The following is a 16,555-nucleotide window of genomic DNA, read 5'->3' on the forward strand; positions in this document are numbered from 1 at the left end:
CATATCTATGCAATGCCTGAAGATATTTTCTTGAAACTTAGTGTATACATGTATTACCCAATTTAGATTCTCTGGTGAAAGTTTGGGTCATGAGGTCAAAGGTCAAAGGTCAAAAGGTGGAGTAAAAGTATTAAAACTTCTTTTTTTTCTCTGTAAATTGGAAAATTGTTCAAGGTATTTTCATGGAACATAGTATATATACATGTACTGACTGGCAGTGATTATCTAGAGAATGTACAATGTAGGGTTCATGGGGTCAAAGGTCAAAGGTCAAGTGCAACACTTCAAAATTTTACTATTTCCCTCATGTTCATGCAATGCCAGCAGGATTAGTATTTTTTTTTTTACACTTGGTGTATGCATGTGTAACCTAATAGAAATTCTCTGGAGAGTTTTTTTTCTTTTTCTTTTTTTATTGCCTCAAATGTCAAAAGGTCAAAGATCAAGTGTAAGTGCTGAACTAACTTTTTCCTCCATATCTCGGAAGTGGCTCAATTTATCGTGAAACTTACTGCATATCTATGCATGTTCTACCTGAAAGTGATTATCTTATGAATTTTAGGGTCTAAGGCCAGATGAACATGGTAACAATTTACTATTCAGTACAGAAATTGCACTTTTTCTCCATACCGGTACCATGAAAATTACTCAATGCATAAATGTATGAATGGGTCAAAGTCAAGTTAAAGTCCTTAAATCCCCAAATACATGCTCTCCTATTCATCCAATTAAACCAAGTTCAAGGAAGGTGAACATTCAACACATTTCTGACAAACTTGTCATTTCAATATTTTGCCAGTTTTGTGAAAATGTAATCACACATTGTCCACATGTACTATCTAGACCTATTAGGAGAATCATGCATTATGGCGGAGGCATACCAGTCGCCATAGCGACATTTCTAGTCTTTATATGTGACACTGCACCTCAAAACAAACAAAAAGTCGCCAGACATGAATTTTTAGTTAAGACCATATTCTGAAAGGGCAGACTTTAAGCTTTAAAATGATGTATAACTCAAATCAAATGGACTCTCCTAACCTTTCTAAATATTGGAAAGAAAGCACAAACTCAGGAAAAGTGCGAACTGAGAAAAGAGGCTCTGAAGTACAGTGTCTATTCAAGCGCTTAATCTTTACCAAACCGTGCTGGCTGTGCGATGAAAGGGACAAAAAACAGGAAGTAAACCACCAGAGTAACAACAATGAAGGAATTATCAGATTAAAGTGAAATTGAGCATGCCTCATTAACACTTTCTGTCCATAATCAATGCAAACTTTCAAAGCAGTAGCACTATCCTTTCAAAAGTTATTAGAGTTGAAAGTGAAGAGTGTGGACAAGGTTTTTCAGAAATGAAAAAGGGATTCTAAAGACACACCCAATCACACTATTCTACCAAAAATGTTCGAGATAAACTGCTATAAAACAACACACTTTCCTGCCCGTTTTATGATACCATATTTTAGCATTATGTAAAAGAAGACCCGTCCTTTCAGAAAATATGAAAAAGTCAAGTTCGGCTAGGTTGACCCATTTCACTTATTTTCAGTCCTCATGCAAAATCAGTGTGTGCAACTTTATGTTCGTTTTGAGGTGCACGGTCACATATTGTTGTCCACACATGCATCATAACCTCTAGTCGTCTCCTCATCCAGTGGTTCCAACACAAAATTTTAAAAATTCATAACTTTTGCATGGATTGTCCGATTTTCCTCAAACTGTCACTGATGTGTTCTACATGGTACTAATGTTGTTGCTATCACTCAATCCTCAATAAAAAAAAATTGATAAATGATGAAGCAAGTTTTCACTTCATCTTATTTTCTGTCCCTCTACAGGCAGGTATAGCCTCAAACATCCTCCTCACGATGGCTATTTTCACTGTCTGCCCCCTGGAGCTTGCTGTCTGTTTCCAAGTGGATCGCCAGGTAAGTGTTACAGTATAAAAGCATGATGCCTCACCATGTTGAAACTGGCTTTAACTCTTTATGTGCCATGGTAGAAACTCCCTGTGCACCACATTAATCTGAGACACCAACATAGTCATGCTTTGAGAAAACATTCTGTTTTTCAAATCTATGTAACTTGTATAGATTTCTGTTGAATTGTTGACGCAGTGAGCAAAGTTGTAGAGAAAATGCTAAGCTTTGCATTGATGTAAATTGTATGACAAATCTATGATTGCTTTTCTTTCAAATGCCCAGTAGCTACGGTATGACTTTTGCACACAAAACAGTGACAGAAACTTATAATTTACACGCAAATCCAGTAGGGAACACTGCTCAGTAGTCAATCACCACGTAAAATGCAAGCTATATGTGAGAGGAACGGAATTGCGATAAACGCTTTCATTGTACTGTGGCATTTGGCGATTTATCGATCGGATTGGGCGGATATGTGTTTTTGAGCGGAATATGTGAAGTTGGCCATGGACTGAGTCGTACGTGCGAACGTGGCACATCAAGAGTTAATGAATATAGTGACACCAGTTCAGCAGAATGGCAGAGGGTTTATGAAAATTACACCTTAATTATGACAGTTATGGAATTGTAAATTTCCTTTTTTTCCCCCTAATAGATTCATGATGTCAGAAGTATTAACCCGTTGAAGACGAGTCCCGAGTATACTCGGGCAGGTGTCTGTGGGAAATGCGTGTTGTAGCAAAGTCAAACCGTCCTCAACGGGTTAAGCATGCACTTAAAAAGACATGAGCACTTTATGTGTGGATTGGGTGAATGCAGCAATAATGTAATTGAACTCAGTGAAGTTTGAGGTAAATCAGTCTTTTCAAAAGTTATGCATTATTTTTGAAGTTTCAGTGTTGTCACTGCTGGATGAGAAGACTACTACAGTTTGTGATGTCACATATGGGTAGAATGATGTAAAGAAAATATATTGAAAGAAATTTGACATATTTTTTCTCTTGCAAATTAAAAGAACACTTGACTTGCCTGTTTTAGAAGGTAGGGGAAATGATATACCTTAGTAACAAGTCAAAGGTATGTGTACTTTGAAAAAAAAAGGAAGAAGAAAGTTTGTAAAATTGTAATGTATTTTCTTTATGTCATCCTAGTATTAAATGTGACATCACAAACTATAGTAATTTTCTCGTCCAGTGGTGGCGGCACAGAAACTTAAAACAAATGCATAACTTTTGAACAGATTGTCCAATTTTCTTCTAACTTTCTCTGTTGTGTTTTACTTAATATTTATGCATTCACTCAATCCACACATATATGAAAGTGAACTTGTCCTTTTGATTGGCAGAGGTGATGATGTCATCACCTCATAATTTCTCCCAAAATTATCCACAAATCTTCACTAAAATTCCTCATTTTGCCTTGAAACCCACGGGATTAAATGTAAGATTAATCTGTGGCTTCGGGCTATCTGGGATCGGCAAACTGGAGCTTTTTTTTTTCATTTTTTTCATTTTATACGAAAATAAATGTCCTGAACTTTGTCTAGTTTCAAGTCTGTATAGCCATGATTGCATTTTTTTTTTTTTTTTTCCAGTACTGTGCTTTGTTTGCCAATTGTCAAGCATGCTGGGGTGCTTTCTTTGTTTGATAGCTCTGATGTCTGAACACTAATTATCAATTAAAGCAGATTATTACCTAATCCCTTAACCCTAACTAGGCCGGGCTATTTAGGTACAGTCAAACTCGGATACCTCGAAGTCGTCGGGACTGAAGAAATTGGTTCGAGGTACGCGAATTTCGAGGTACGCGTACGTCGAATTTTCTTCGACTTATCCGATTTTTGTCGATGTTCAACATGGTATCTGTTACAGTGCCTACCGATTGTTTGTATGCTTGTCAATTGGATTTGAATCGACTTTAATATGAATGAATTGAATGAAAATCGATGTTCTTCTTTCATCAGTGTTTTCTGGTGAACAATTAAATGACTTAAATCACCATAAAAACAAAAAGAAAATACCGGTACGTAATCGAGTGCAAGACAGGGTTGCAGAACATGCGTGCTGAATGTACATTGTCGCATCGGAGTAGGTACCCTCTCGATCACTATTCGTTTTTCCTCCTTTTCTCTCTCTAAGTCATCATCTCGTACACAATATCCAACACAAGAATCAGTCTTAGCTTTGCAAACTATTAAAATTTCGCACAACTATGGGTGTACATGTAGCTCACCAAGACTGTGTAGAGCTACAGGGAGCGACGGCAATGTCGCACCGCTACGCACCGGTCTTCCATGTGTCTACCAGCAGCACTCACAGTCAGCAGGCGATACCGTTAATCATTTCCAAATGTAAAAGCAACAATCAGTTATTTATTTTAGTATCATACGGAGCAGAATATTACTGTTATTCATTTTTAAATTTCCAAGCAAACATCCGACATTCGTTTTACTACCATACGGAGCCCAATATTACTGCTGTCCATTTCCAAAAGTGAAATGAATTATCTGACAATCATTTTATCATCGAATGGAGCTGAATGTTACTGTTATTAATTTCGAAATGTATAATAGCAAATATCCGACATTTATTTTAGCATCGTATGGAGCAGAATGTTACTGCTATTCACTTCCAAATGTAAAAGCAATCATGACTGTGATATTTATTTTGGAATCTTCCGCAGCCGAATGTTCTTGCTATTTACTTTCGAAAGTAAAAGCAAACATCCGACATTTATTTAATCATCGTACGGAGTTGAATGTTATTGTTATTCATTTCCGAACGTAAAAGGGATCATTCGACATTCATTTTAGCCTATTCCGGAGCCCAATGTTATCGCTATGTACTTTCGAACGTAAAAGCAAACATCCGGCATTCATATTATCATCGTACGGAGTTGAATATTATTATTTATTTCCGAACGTCAAAGCAAACATTCGAAATTTATTTTAGCATCTTCCGGAGCCGAATGTCATTGCTATTTATTTTCGAATATAAAAGCAAACATCATACGGAGTTGAATACTATTGTTATTCATTTCCGAACGTCTAAGGGATCGTTCGACATTTATTTTTGTATCTTTCGGAGCCGAATGTTATCCTTGTTTATTTCCAAACGCAAAATCAAATATCTGACATTAATTTAAGCACCGTACAGAGCTGAATCTTACCGTTATTCATTTCCAAAAGTATAAGCAAACATCCGACATTTATTTTAGTATCGTATGGAGTCGAATATTACTGTTATTCATTTCCAAAATCAAAAGCAATCATCCGACATTCATTGTAGCAACTTTCGGGGCCGATTGTTACCGCTGTTCATCTCCAAAAGTAAAGGCAAACATCCGACTTTTTTTTTTGGTGGCCCGACGTGCGTTTTGGTGGCCTCGGGCCACTGTAAGTGTCGAGCCCTGAATAAGTGCAGCACAGTACATTAAGGATGGGCTACTTGAGTAGTGAGTGATATCGCTAGATTAGATTCCGGCTATCAATGGCTTCTGAGGACAGTGCTATTGCTGTAATCATAAACATTTACCGAAGAGGATTGTTCGCATTAAAAAAAAAAAAAAAAGCGAAACAATCTTAGGGGGCCTTTACGATTGTGCTAGAAAAGAAAAGAAAAAAAAATACCGAAAACTCGAAAAAGATTCAATTCAAAACACGGGTAAAATACATGATGATTTCTTTCTTTCTTTTTTTTTGTCTGAAAATCGTAAAGCGTATTATTCCGTTACTTCGAAATTTATCAAAATAAACTGTTGTTAAATCATATCTATACTATTCTTTATTATGCTAGGCCTATACTTCCAGATCATATACCACACTTATGCTTCATAATCGCATTGCTGGAAAAAATATTCAGAGCTTGCGTTCTCGGGGAGAATTAATGAAACAAACTTCGTGAAAGGAAAAAAAAAAAAAAAACTAGCGGGAGATTGATGTTTGGACAGTGGACCTTGATTAATGCCAAAGATATAACTGTTAACACCTAAGCAGGTGCGCCACGACGGTTAAGAAATGTACGCGCACGGCATGACTATCACGATCGCAAATCAAAACAGAGCGTAGTGCTATTGTAAGCTCTCCATTTGCACGGCTGCTACAAGTATATGCATTCCGGGTACGTGTGTAGGTACAGTAGGTGTTGGGGATTTTCCTTGTCAGCTGTGTATCGGGTATTTGAGCGCACGATCGTTCTGGGGCTCAGAATATTTACAATCGAGTGTGAAAAGATTTGTGACATGTCTTCGCTGTCCACGCGCGCTTCATCGGAAATGCTGAGTGATGTTTGCAATTTCAATTCGAGCAACATGCTGGGAAAAACAATAAGTTAATTAAGATCGGGACATGAGATTTCCCTTCGAGGTAACCGAACTTCGAGTTAGTTTTTTTCGAGCTACGCGAATTTTAACACACGAAAACTCCATAGGAACAATCGGGACTTTCATTTTGCCTTCGAGGTAAGCGATATTCGGCTTATCCGAGTTCGAGGTATCCGAGTTTGACTGTAGTTGATAGAGCTGGGGGGGGGGGGGGGGGGGGGGCCTCCCAGGCCCCCCCCCAGATCTCGGCCGTCGACCGTGAGATCGCGACGAAAATTGGCATGCACATTTGCCTATGATGTTATCTAAAATACCTTGAAGTTAATTTTTCAAAAAATTATCATTTATGCTAAATTATGCTAATTTATGTATAATGTGCATGAAATCAGACTATTTGGTATAAATCACAAAATAAAGCTCAAAGCAGGCAAATTTTTTGTGTAAATATTCTTTTTAGTGTCCTTAGCAAATGTAATTAAAAAAAATTGTGACATCAGAAAAAATTCTTAAGTATTTTATTGTTTTTTTGAATTTCTTATGTATTTCTTTGTTTTTTTAACTTTATGTTTTTCATTGTTTTTTCGATAAAATTTGTCCGCGACATCGCTCCGAACAAGAAAATATGTTATTCATTGATTTTAATCAATAAAACACCAAAATAATCATGCTTTTATGAAATTTGCCTGTAAGCACAGTTTGCATTGATATTGTACACGAATTCACGTTTTTGAGCAATTTTTGGTCTGACATGCATGTACATATTTATGCGTAACTTCGGAACCACACGCCCGGGCGTCGCAAATTTGGTGTCAAAAGATGCGGGAGACTCGAAAGAAAAAAGTCATGAAACGTCGCGGCGATAGCTTTTTGCGATTGCGATACATCGCGCGGAACGTCGAGGGGGGGGGCCTTGGAGGCCCCCCCCCCCCGGCCTAGTTAGGGTTAACATTTTGTGGCCATAGCCTGCATGCTGGACTAAATACTGGTAAAAGGCACAGTGCTACACCTGAGTGAGCGTGCTAAAAATGTACAACTAGATCAAGTTTGGATGGATTTTTAGATTCAAATTAACTAATTCTTGGGTTGTGCAACAAAGACAATTTGAAGCATGAATTTATTAATTTGAATGAATATGCAGTTAGCCGCTGCTAGAAAGGATAAGAAGCAGCGGTGGCTGTTGAAAACTTGGTAGACTAGTGGAAATGATGCTTGTCTAGCAATCGTGTAATCATTGATTTGAGTCCAATCCTAGAATGTGTGCCCATGAGTTTTTTTATCATGGCTACTGCTAAAACACTAGACAATCGATGCCTATTCATTTATGGTGAAAGGCAATTTGTCAATCAGTTGCAATCTAAACAGCTTGATGCAGTAATCCATTAATCTGAATAAATACGCTGTACCAGCTGCTACAATGGATTATTTGATGTTGAGGAAAAAGCTTGACTAATTGAGATAAGTCCCTGGGCACACACAAGGTTACCAGTGCAGTGGCAGCTGACCTAATCACAGCAGTAGCAAGGCTCCAAGATTCATAATCATCACAGTCTCCCATTTCCCTCAGATCTTTGGCAATAACCTGACTGGTGCTCACGTCGTCGCAAACAACATTCTCTTCACGTCGCACCAGCGAGGGATTGTCAAATTCTACGACTTTGAGATGGTCTTAGCCAAGGTAAGGTATCTGAGGGTTTCCCTCTTGCATCATCTGGTTTCAATTTGCTCAATTTCAGCTTAATCTGATAAATCCCTTCATTGCTGTTGCTCCCGTGGTTTACAGCAGTGTACATCCTATTTTTTGTCCCTTTCATCGCACAGCTACCACGGCTAATAAGCACTTAAATAGACCCTGTACTTCAGAGCCTCTTTTCTCAGTTCATACTTTCTCAGAGTGTGTGCTTTCTTTCCATTATGTAGATAGGTTTACAGTCCATTTGAATTGAGTTATACATCATTTTAAAGCTTAGAGTCTGCTCTTTTGGAATCTGCCCTTACAAGTTGTAACTCTCTATGTACCATGACAGCAACCTCCTGTGTGCCACATTTTCTGAGACACAAACATAGTCATGCTTCGAGAAAACAATTTGTTTTTTTCAAAGCTATATATGTTACCCGTATAGATTTCTGTTCAAGCTGGACAAATAGTGAGTAATGTTGTAGAGAAAATGCCAAGCTTTGCTTTGATGTAAATTGTATGACAAGTCTTATATGTTTGTTTTTCTTTCAAATGACCAGCAGCTACATCCATGTAAAAGCATGACTTTTGTACACAAAACAGTGACAGAAACTTTGAATTTATGCGCAAATCCAGAAAGGAACACCGCTTGATAATCAATCACCACCTAAAATGCAAGTTATATGCGAGAGAAACGAAAGCGTGAGAAACGCTTTCATTGTACTGCACCATTTGGCGACTTACCAATAGGTTTGGGCAGGTTTTCGCATTTGAGCAGAATATGTAAAGTTGGCACGCCGTCGACTGAGTCAGACATGCAAATGTGGCTCATAAAGAGTTAACTAAAGATCTATGAATGGCGAGTTCTTGTTGGTTTTGTGATTTTTGGTCACATTTGTACCTAACCTACTTTCATACATGTGTAGCAGCTGATCATGGTTGCAAATTGGATTGCCCTCTAGGCTGTGAAAAAAAAAAAAGTTATCAAGAAGCTACAATGCAGTTGACGGAATGTTGAATTTCTGAGACTGAATACATTTGAACATATCTATCATAAAACTCCACCCATATTACAGATGAATGATATGGAAACTTTAGAAATATTGCATTCATATTATATCGTGCACATATTTATGTTGAAGCAGTACAGTACCAGTTTGCATCAATTTCTCTGGGCCATTTTTGTGATGAGATGCATTACACACTGTGTGCATGCATATGACATATCTCTACCTCAAAGTATTATTACAGACAAACTTTAATAGCGAAGTGCAGCATAAAAACAAAAGTTATGGATTCAAAAGTACAACCATGTTATCAAAGTATACTGTGAAGTACACGACGGGGAAGTTTGTTTATTTGGGTTTTTTTTTAATACATTGTCATGTATCATTCTTTCCTCTCTAAATGCATCCATGATGAAACTGAGGTGACTTTTTGAAGTATGTTCCCTTGCTCTTTTCATTTTTGTTGACAGAATCCTCCTGATGAAGTTAGGCTGGGGGATGCTTTCCCTGGTGGAGAGGGGGAGGGGTGTAAAGTAGGAGAAGCCCCCCATGGTATTCCCATCACTCTCAGGGTCAAAGGTCAGTTCCTTTTCCCAGACATGGGGATGTCTTTTTTTGTTATCTTGCATCATATTTGTCTCTTCTGACTTCTTGTTCATCTCATTGTGAACTGTTTTCCCCCATGCTTTGGTAAAATTTATGTTTGATGCCATGTTTAACCTGCTGAGGACGAGTCCCGGGTATACTTGGGCAAGTGTCTATGGGAAATGCGTGTTGTAGCAAAATCAGCCCATCCTCAACGGGTTAAAATGCTGTTGATTAGCGGTGAATCTTCTGCTACTACTCAACAGATGCATCCGAGATTAGTAACACAATTATGCCTCACCAGATATCTCGGTCTATCACCAATGCTTGCATGATGGTTCTGATTTATGCTCAATATCTCATGCAATGCAATCAATACACACAGTTCGGAGGTTATCTCTCTCGCGTGTGGGCATGTACAATATAATGTGACCGTGCACCTCAAAACGAACATAAAGTTTTTGCGTGAGGACTGTAAATAAGTGAAATGGGTCAACCTAGTCGAACTTGACTTTTTCATATTTTCTGAAAGAGTGGTTCGTCTTTTACATTATGCTAAAATTTGGTATCATAAAACGAGCAGGAAAGTCTGTTTTTTGTGAGCAGTTTATCTCGAACATTTGTGGTAGAATAGTGTGATTAGGTGTGTCTTTAGAATCCCTTTTTTATTTCTGAAAAACCTTGTCCACACTCTTCACTTTCAACTCTAATAACTTTTGAAAGGATAGTGCTACTGCTTTGAAAGTTGGCATTAATTATGGACAGAATGTGTTAATGAGGCATGCTTAATTTCAATTTAATCTGATAATCCCTTCATTGTTGTTACTCTGGTGGTTTACTTCCTGTTTTTTGTCCCATTCATCGCACAGCCAGCACGGTTTGGTAAAGATTAAGCGCTTGAATAGACACTGTACTTCAGAGCCTCTTTTCTCAGTTCACAATTTTCCTGAGTTTGTGCTTTCGTTCCAATATTTAGATAGGTTAGAAGAGTCCATTTGATTTGAGTTATAGATACATCATTTTAAAGCTTAAAGTCTGCTCTTTCAGAATATGGTCTTACCTAAAAATTCATGTCTGGCGACTTTTTGTTTGTTTTGAGGTGCAGGGTCACATATAGTCTCAAGGAAATTACATCAGATACGAGTTCATTCTTGGCATGGAAACAGTGAAACCAGCATTTATATTCTATGATGAGCCACAATAGAAGAAATGGGTGGAATATCCCCATAGATCTCCCCTTTCGTTTTGTGCTCTCTCTAGCTGATATTATGCATTCAAAGCCAGGCGTACATTTGTATATACCATCAAGTTGGTCCTGCATTGCCTTTGTCATGGTCCATGTCTCTGATCCGTATGAGAGTATGCTTTCAACTCAAGCTCCTTTGAATCTACAGAGCCTCATTCTGCTTCTTGAGTAGTGTAGTGGTAGATACATTCTATTTTGGTTGGATCTATTGTTTGAATCCACGACAAAGTGTGGATGTCACTCCCTCAGTGATTTCATTCTGCAGAGATGCCCCCCGTTCTGCTGGAAGTCTGTTGCTATGACGATGACATCTGCTTTGGGGGAATTCCCTGGCACTACCTGGCCTCTCCAAAAGGCGGATCGGAAGCGACGCATGTCAACGTCTACAGTGTGGCTACTAAGGAAATGGTGAGGAAACTCTCTGAAAGCTTAGGCCCCTTTTGACTATCAAAACTTTGTACAACTGGCTCTCTACAGTTGGGGTATAAGGCACTTTTCAGTAATCTTTTTTTTTAAATCTTATGCATATGTTATGTTTGACATGTGTATTGTAAGAGATTAGAATCGAGAACAAAATGAAATCGATATGTCCATTTGAGAGCCTCCATTTTGCACAAGCCAGGGAATAATTTTCAAACGAAAAAATGTATAGCAAAACTGCTATACAAAATAATTTTTGCATAGTAGTTGGATAAAATTGTGTAGCAGTTCCCCCCACCCATCCCCCCACCCCACCCCACCCCACCCCACCCCACCCCACCCCACCCCGAGTAATCAAAATGGCATTGATAAATGCGTGGTTAAAATTACGTAGCGATCTTACTAATCTAGTCTCGCTTGATGTTGCACACAAATCTTGCACCTAATGCAGTTCAGTTTCCTAGCACTCTTTCATACTCAATCCATTCCCTGTTGTGGTCAATCTCCTTAATCCAGCCTTCCAAAGTAATTACACGAATAGACGACATGTTTGCAAATAATTCCACCACATGAATGAATCGATGAAGTCACTTACACTACAGGTTTGAACTACAAGCACCAGTACGTAAATCACAACAAGGCACAGCTATCTAGCTGTGCACATGCGAGGATATTTTGGTTGACCTGCACAACCACATTAGCTGTCACATTGACTGTGCGTTGTGCATGCACACAGTCAGCACAATGTACTCTGCATGCACACAGTCAGCACAATGTACTCTGCCAGCGTGCCATGTGCATGTACTACGTGTGTGTGTGTGTGTGCAGCACCGTAGTTCGGTGGTGTGCAGGGAGGACGTGGTGGGAAGAGAGTCTCTTCTCACCAGTCCTCCCTGGGTGTGTGAGTGTGTGTGTGTACACCAACTGTAGGTTAGTAGTGAGAAGTTGATGTAGGGGCGCAGTGCATGCATGGTGTTTGCGTCGTGCTATTGGCATTTCTTAGCTGGCTTTACAATTGTATATACATGTTATGGGGCTAGCGATCGCAATGCGGACCCACCAACTCATACAGTAGAGTGTGAATCAATTCGCCCATAAACATGTATGTGTCCGTTTGTATCACAGCAGCTGCGATTCATAAAAAAAGATGCATCGCAAATTGCGATGCGATACCGGGAAAATTATTCCCTGCAAGCATATTTCCTCTCAATTGACCCGACTGTCTGTACCATTAATCATTTCCATGTTCTCATACCCCTAAAGGCAATTAATGGGAGTCTGGAACGCAATGCGCTCGCTTTTGGAACACCGGGGGCAGTCTTCCACTTTGACGGCACGGAGCGCATCATCCACACTCGGGCCAGGTCGCTAAAGTGAGTCATTAGGCTTCTCCTTGGCTGAATTCCAGCCCTTACTGAAACATGTTACAGCCCACACTCATCTTCAATAAATAGGCAGATCATCATGTGTACATTTGGACAAATTTAAACCTTGTGTTAAATGTATGTGAAATTTGAATATTTCTTTTTAGAATGCTGCAATTTGCTTTTGATTTCACTTATCTCATTGCCATTGGTAGCATCAGTGTACTTCACATTGCCACAAACGTGATGATTAGTTTGAAGCAGTATTCTTTTTAGAAATCAGTAAATTCGAATCAACATGATGATAATGATCATAATTGTCATCAATTTCTATCATTTTGATTATTTATTTGTCTTGGGTTTACAATTTTTTGATATGTTCACCTTTTTATTTCTATAGTTATTTAGGCATTTATTTGCTGTATTGATTTATTCAGATTAGCAATAGTAGACATTTATAGAGCGCCTTTTCCACTGGATGCAAAGCGCTATTGTTTATTATTGTTTGTGCAGTGTACTGAAACTCAAGCAGAGGAATGATGGGACGTGCGAAGTCGTTGAGGATCATGAGATCGATCCCAGAGGCTGTGAAGATGATGCTGATTCAGGGAAAAATCGGACGAGTTGTAGACCGCATCGCAGACGCTCGTACTCCACTGTCGTTGACTTCACCAGAGACGAGTCGTTCGAGAGCCTAGTTGGTTCCCAGGTATAGTCTCTTCACGATGTCATCGCAATCTTGACAGAATTTGGGACTTTGGCTGAATTCAAACAGAATGATACTGAAGTTCTCACTTTTGCATTTGAATGTAAAGACTCTAATGGTGGCAGTGCTATTTAATTTCTGTAACAATATGTTGACAGCAATATGCTGGTCATGCAATAAAAGCATTGAGCATTATCTCTATCTTTTAAACTACCATAATTTTGTGGATTTTCTCTGCAGTTGTTATATTGAGAAGAGAGATATCAACTGTAAGTGCTGAAACTGTATTTCTATTGTGAAATGTCAATGTTTTAGTCATATGATACAATCTTTCACAAGTACCGTTTTTCCTTATATACATTTCATAAAGTATTATTTCAGCACAAACTCATTCGAATAGACATACACGTGTATATACTAACCAGTATTCATTTTGTATAAGTTTGTTTGTTTTGTTTTTTTCCCCCTGGAATCTTCATATGTGACCCTGCACCTCAAAACAAACAAAAAGTCGCCAGACATGCATTTTTAGTTAAGACCATCTTCTGAAGAAGCAGACTTTAAGCTTTAAAATGCAGTATAACTCAAATCAAATGGACTCTCCTAACCTATCTAAATATTGGAAAGAAAGCCCAAACTCAGGAAAAATGTGAACTGAGAAAAGAGGCTCTGAAGTACAGTGTCTATTCTAGCACTTTATCTTTACCAAACCGTGCTGGCTGTGCGATGAATGGGACAAAAAACAGGAAGTAAACCACCAGAGTAACAACAATGAAGGGATTATCAGATTAAACTGAAATTAAGTATGCCTGATTAACACATTCTGTCCATAATTAATGCCAACTTTCAAAGCAGCAGTAGCACTATCCTTTCAAAAGTTATTAGAGTTGAAAGTGAAGAGTGTGGACAAGGTATTTCAGAAATGAAAAAGGGATTCTAAAGACACACCTAATCACACTATTCTACCAAAAAATGTCAAGATAAAGAAACCACACACTCCTGCCCGTTTTATGATACCAAATTTAAGTATAATGTAAAAGAAGACCCGCTCTTTCAGAAAATATAAAAAAGTCAATTCGGCTAGGTTGACCCATTTCACTTAATATTTTCAGTCCTCACGCAAAATCAGTGTGTGCTACTTTATGTTCGTTTTGAGGTGCACGGTCACATATTGTCTATGTTTTGACAATGATTCATAGCAGTTCAACTACCCTGGCCAAGATGTGTAAAAACACACAGGTGACTAGAAAGTCCAGTCCAAATTCATGTATACATTTTTATGAAAAATCGTTAGACTGAAAAAAAAAAAATTAAAAAATACTTGTCATCCTAGGCTATGTAGAATAGTACGTGATATGCTGGTGTGATGTTTTTTGCTGCAGTTTCGTGATAGATTTGTCCCGTTGACAACAAGTCCCCGAGTATGCTCGGGCAGGTGTCTATGGGAAATGCATGTTACAGTAATATCAGCTCATCTTCAAGGGGTTAAGATGTGTTTCCATTTTACCTCCCACCCTGCAATGTCCATGAAGATGATCACTGATTTCAGTTATGAAAACGACCTGGACCTGATGGTGGTCTCGATGCCCTCCTACCACTGGGACTCCGATCATCACCAGGGTAGCATCAGCCTCCATGACAACCAAGCAGGGCGACTCCTCAAGACCATTCAGATACCTGGCGAGTGGGATGATGTGAGTGAGGCATCATGGAATGATGTCAAAATGAGACCCTGCACCACAAAACACACAAAAAGTCGCCAGACATAAGATTTTAGTTAAGAGCATATTCTGAAAGAGCAGACTTTAAGCTTTAAAATGATGTATTACTCAAATCAAATGGACTCTCCTAACCTATCTAGATATTGGAAAGAAAGCACACACTCAGGAAAAGTGTGAACTGAGAAAAGAGGCTGTGAAGTACAATGTCTATTCAAGCGCTTAATCTTTACCAAGCTGTGCTGGATGAATGGGACAAAAAACAGGATGTAAACCACAGGAGTAACAACAATGAAGGGATTATCAGATTAAACTGAAATTAAGCATGCTTTATTAACACATTTTGTCCTTAATTAATGCCAACTTTCGAAGTAGTAGTAGCATCATCCTTTCAAAAGTTATAGGAGTTGAAAGTGAAAAGTGTGTACAAGGTTTTTAAGAAATGAAAAGGGGACTCTAAAGAAACACTTAATCACTGTGACATTATTCTGCCAAAAAAATGTTTTTGCTTTTTGAAAATAAATGATTTTTATGTTGTCACCTCAACTCTCGATGCTAGATCCAAACTGTTTGAAATTCATGAGGAAAAGTGTTCTTCAAAGAACTTAAGGTCAGGCTTTGCTCTCATTTACATGTACATCTGTAAGCACAGAACACCTATATAACATGCACAGGCTAGTCATTAGTCCCGCATTATACATTCTTGTGTTTGCTCCTTTCTTTTCCTCAAAGACGGTTGAACACACTGTAACCCTGGACCTGGACACCCTGATTCACATCGTGAAGGACAAGTCGGGCAAGTGGAGGTGCCAAGTCTTCCGAGCTCAGCGCAGGGATGTTCACAAGAAATCGGCGCCGGGGTCGAGGAAATCATCCCGTCGAAGTGGACAGAGAAGAGGGAGCAGATGGAGGTAGCCTTAAAAGCCGTTGAAGACTCGTCCCGAGTATCCTCGGGCAGGTGTCTATGAGAAATATGTGTTATACCAAAACCAGCTCATCCTCAATGGGTTAAATGGAGAAACCTCGAGGATGAAGCTTAGTGATGACAGGCAATTGTCGTCAAGAACCAGAGGAGGAGGTTGGCCACATGAGCCGGTCGACTGCAACATCGCTGCCAACAAAACAGGCAGGAATGATGGTGCAGGTGAAGAGATTGCTCCGGCCATCGTTTGCAAGCCGTGGCAGATTAAAGTCTAAGAGCATCCGTGTACGTAGATGGGCATAGCTCAGACCCACCTGCTGTGGAGCTGATCCGTCAACATTCAGGGATAATCTCGTGTTGGTTGTAAATCGAATTTTTTCTTACATCAGTACTCTCAGCAAGGGAGCATGCAATTTTTGTGAAGGAGCAATATCAAAATATCTTAATATTTTGTGTGTGATAACTCTTGCCTCAGAGATTTTTTTTTTTTCATTCTAGTCAAGATTATTGTCAAGTCAAACTTGTGAAAACTTCGAATAATAGAAAAGAAAATAAAGAAAGCAGAAATATCTCTAGAGATTTCGGAGCAACAGTGTCTCGCGCAAACAAAATCAAAACACAGAAATCTTGAATGTGATTACAGCTTCACTGATATGTAGACTACATGCTG

General features: G+C 38.8%; 1 protein-coding gene across 1 annotated transcript in view; it reads left to right on the forward strand.

The window, feature by feature from the left end:
• Nucleotides 1–16,306, forward strand: part of LOC139738827 (DDB1- and CUL4-associated factor 17-like) — a 30,551-nt gene extending 14,245 nt beyond the window's left edge. Inside the window, exons 7-14 of the mRNA XM_071649462.1 lie at nucleotides 1,839–1,928; nucleotides 7,807–7,917; nucleotides 9,395–9,503; nucleotides 11,021–11,163; nucleotides 12,439–12,548; nucleotides 13,053–13,248; nucleotides 14,778–14,939; nucleotides 15,696–16,306. Coding sequence (XP_071505563.1) covers nucleotides 1,839–1,928; nucleotides 7,807–7,917; nucleotides 9,395–9,503; nucleotides 11,021–11,163; nucleotides 12,439–12,548; nucleotides 13,053–13,248; nucleotides 14,778–14,939; nucleotides 15,696–15,878 — 1,104 coding nt within the window. The 3' untranslated portion in view covers nucleotides 15,879–16,306. The remainder of the gene's footprint in view (nucleotides 1–1,838; nucleotides 1,929–7,806; nucleotides 7,918–9,394; nucleotides 9,504–11,020; nucleotides 11,164–12,438; nucleotides 12,549–13,052; nucleotides 13,249–14,777; nucleotides 14,940–15,695) is intronic.
• The last annotated feature ends 249 nt before the right edge of the window (nucleotides 16,307–16,555 follow it).

This window comes from Diadema antillarum, unplaced genomic scaffold, assembly GCF_040938485.1.
Source record: "Diadema antillarum isolate AM-2024a unplaced genomic scaffold, OU_Dant_1.0 seq00000769_RagTag, whole genome shotgun sequence".
In the NCBI taxonomy this organism is placed as follows: domain Eukaryota; kingdom Metazoa; phylum Echinodermata; class Echinoidea; order Diadematoida; family Diadematidae; genus Diadema; species Diadema antillarum.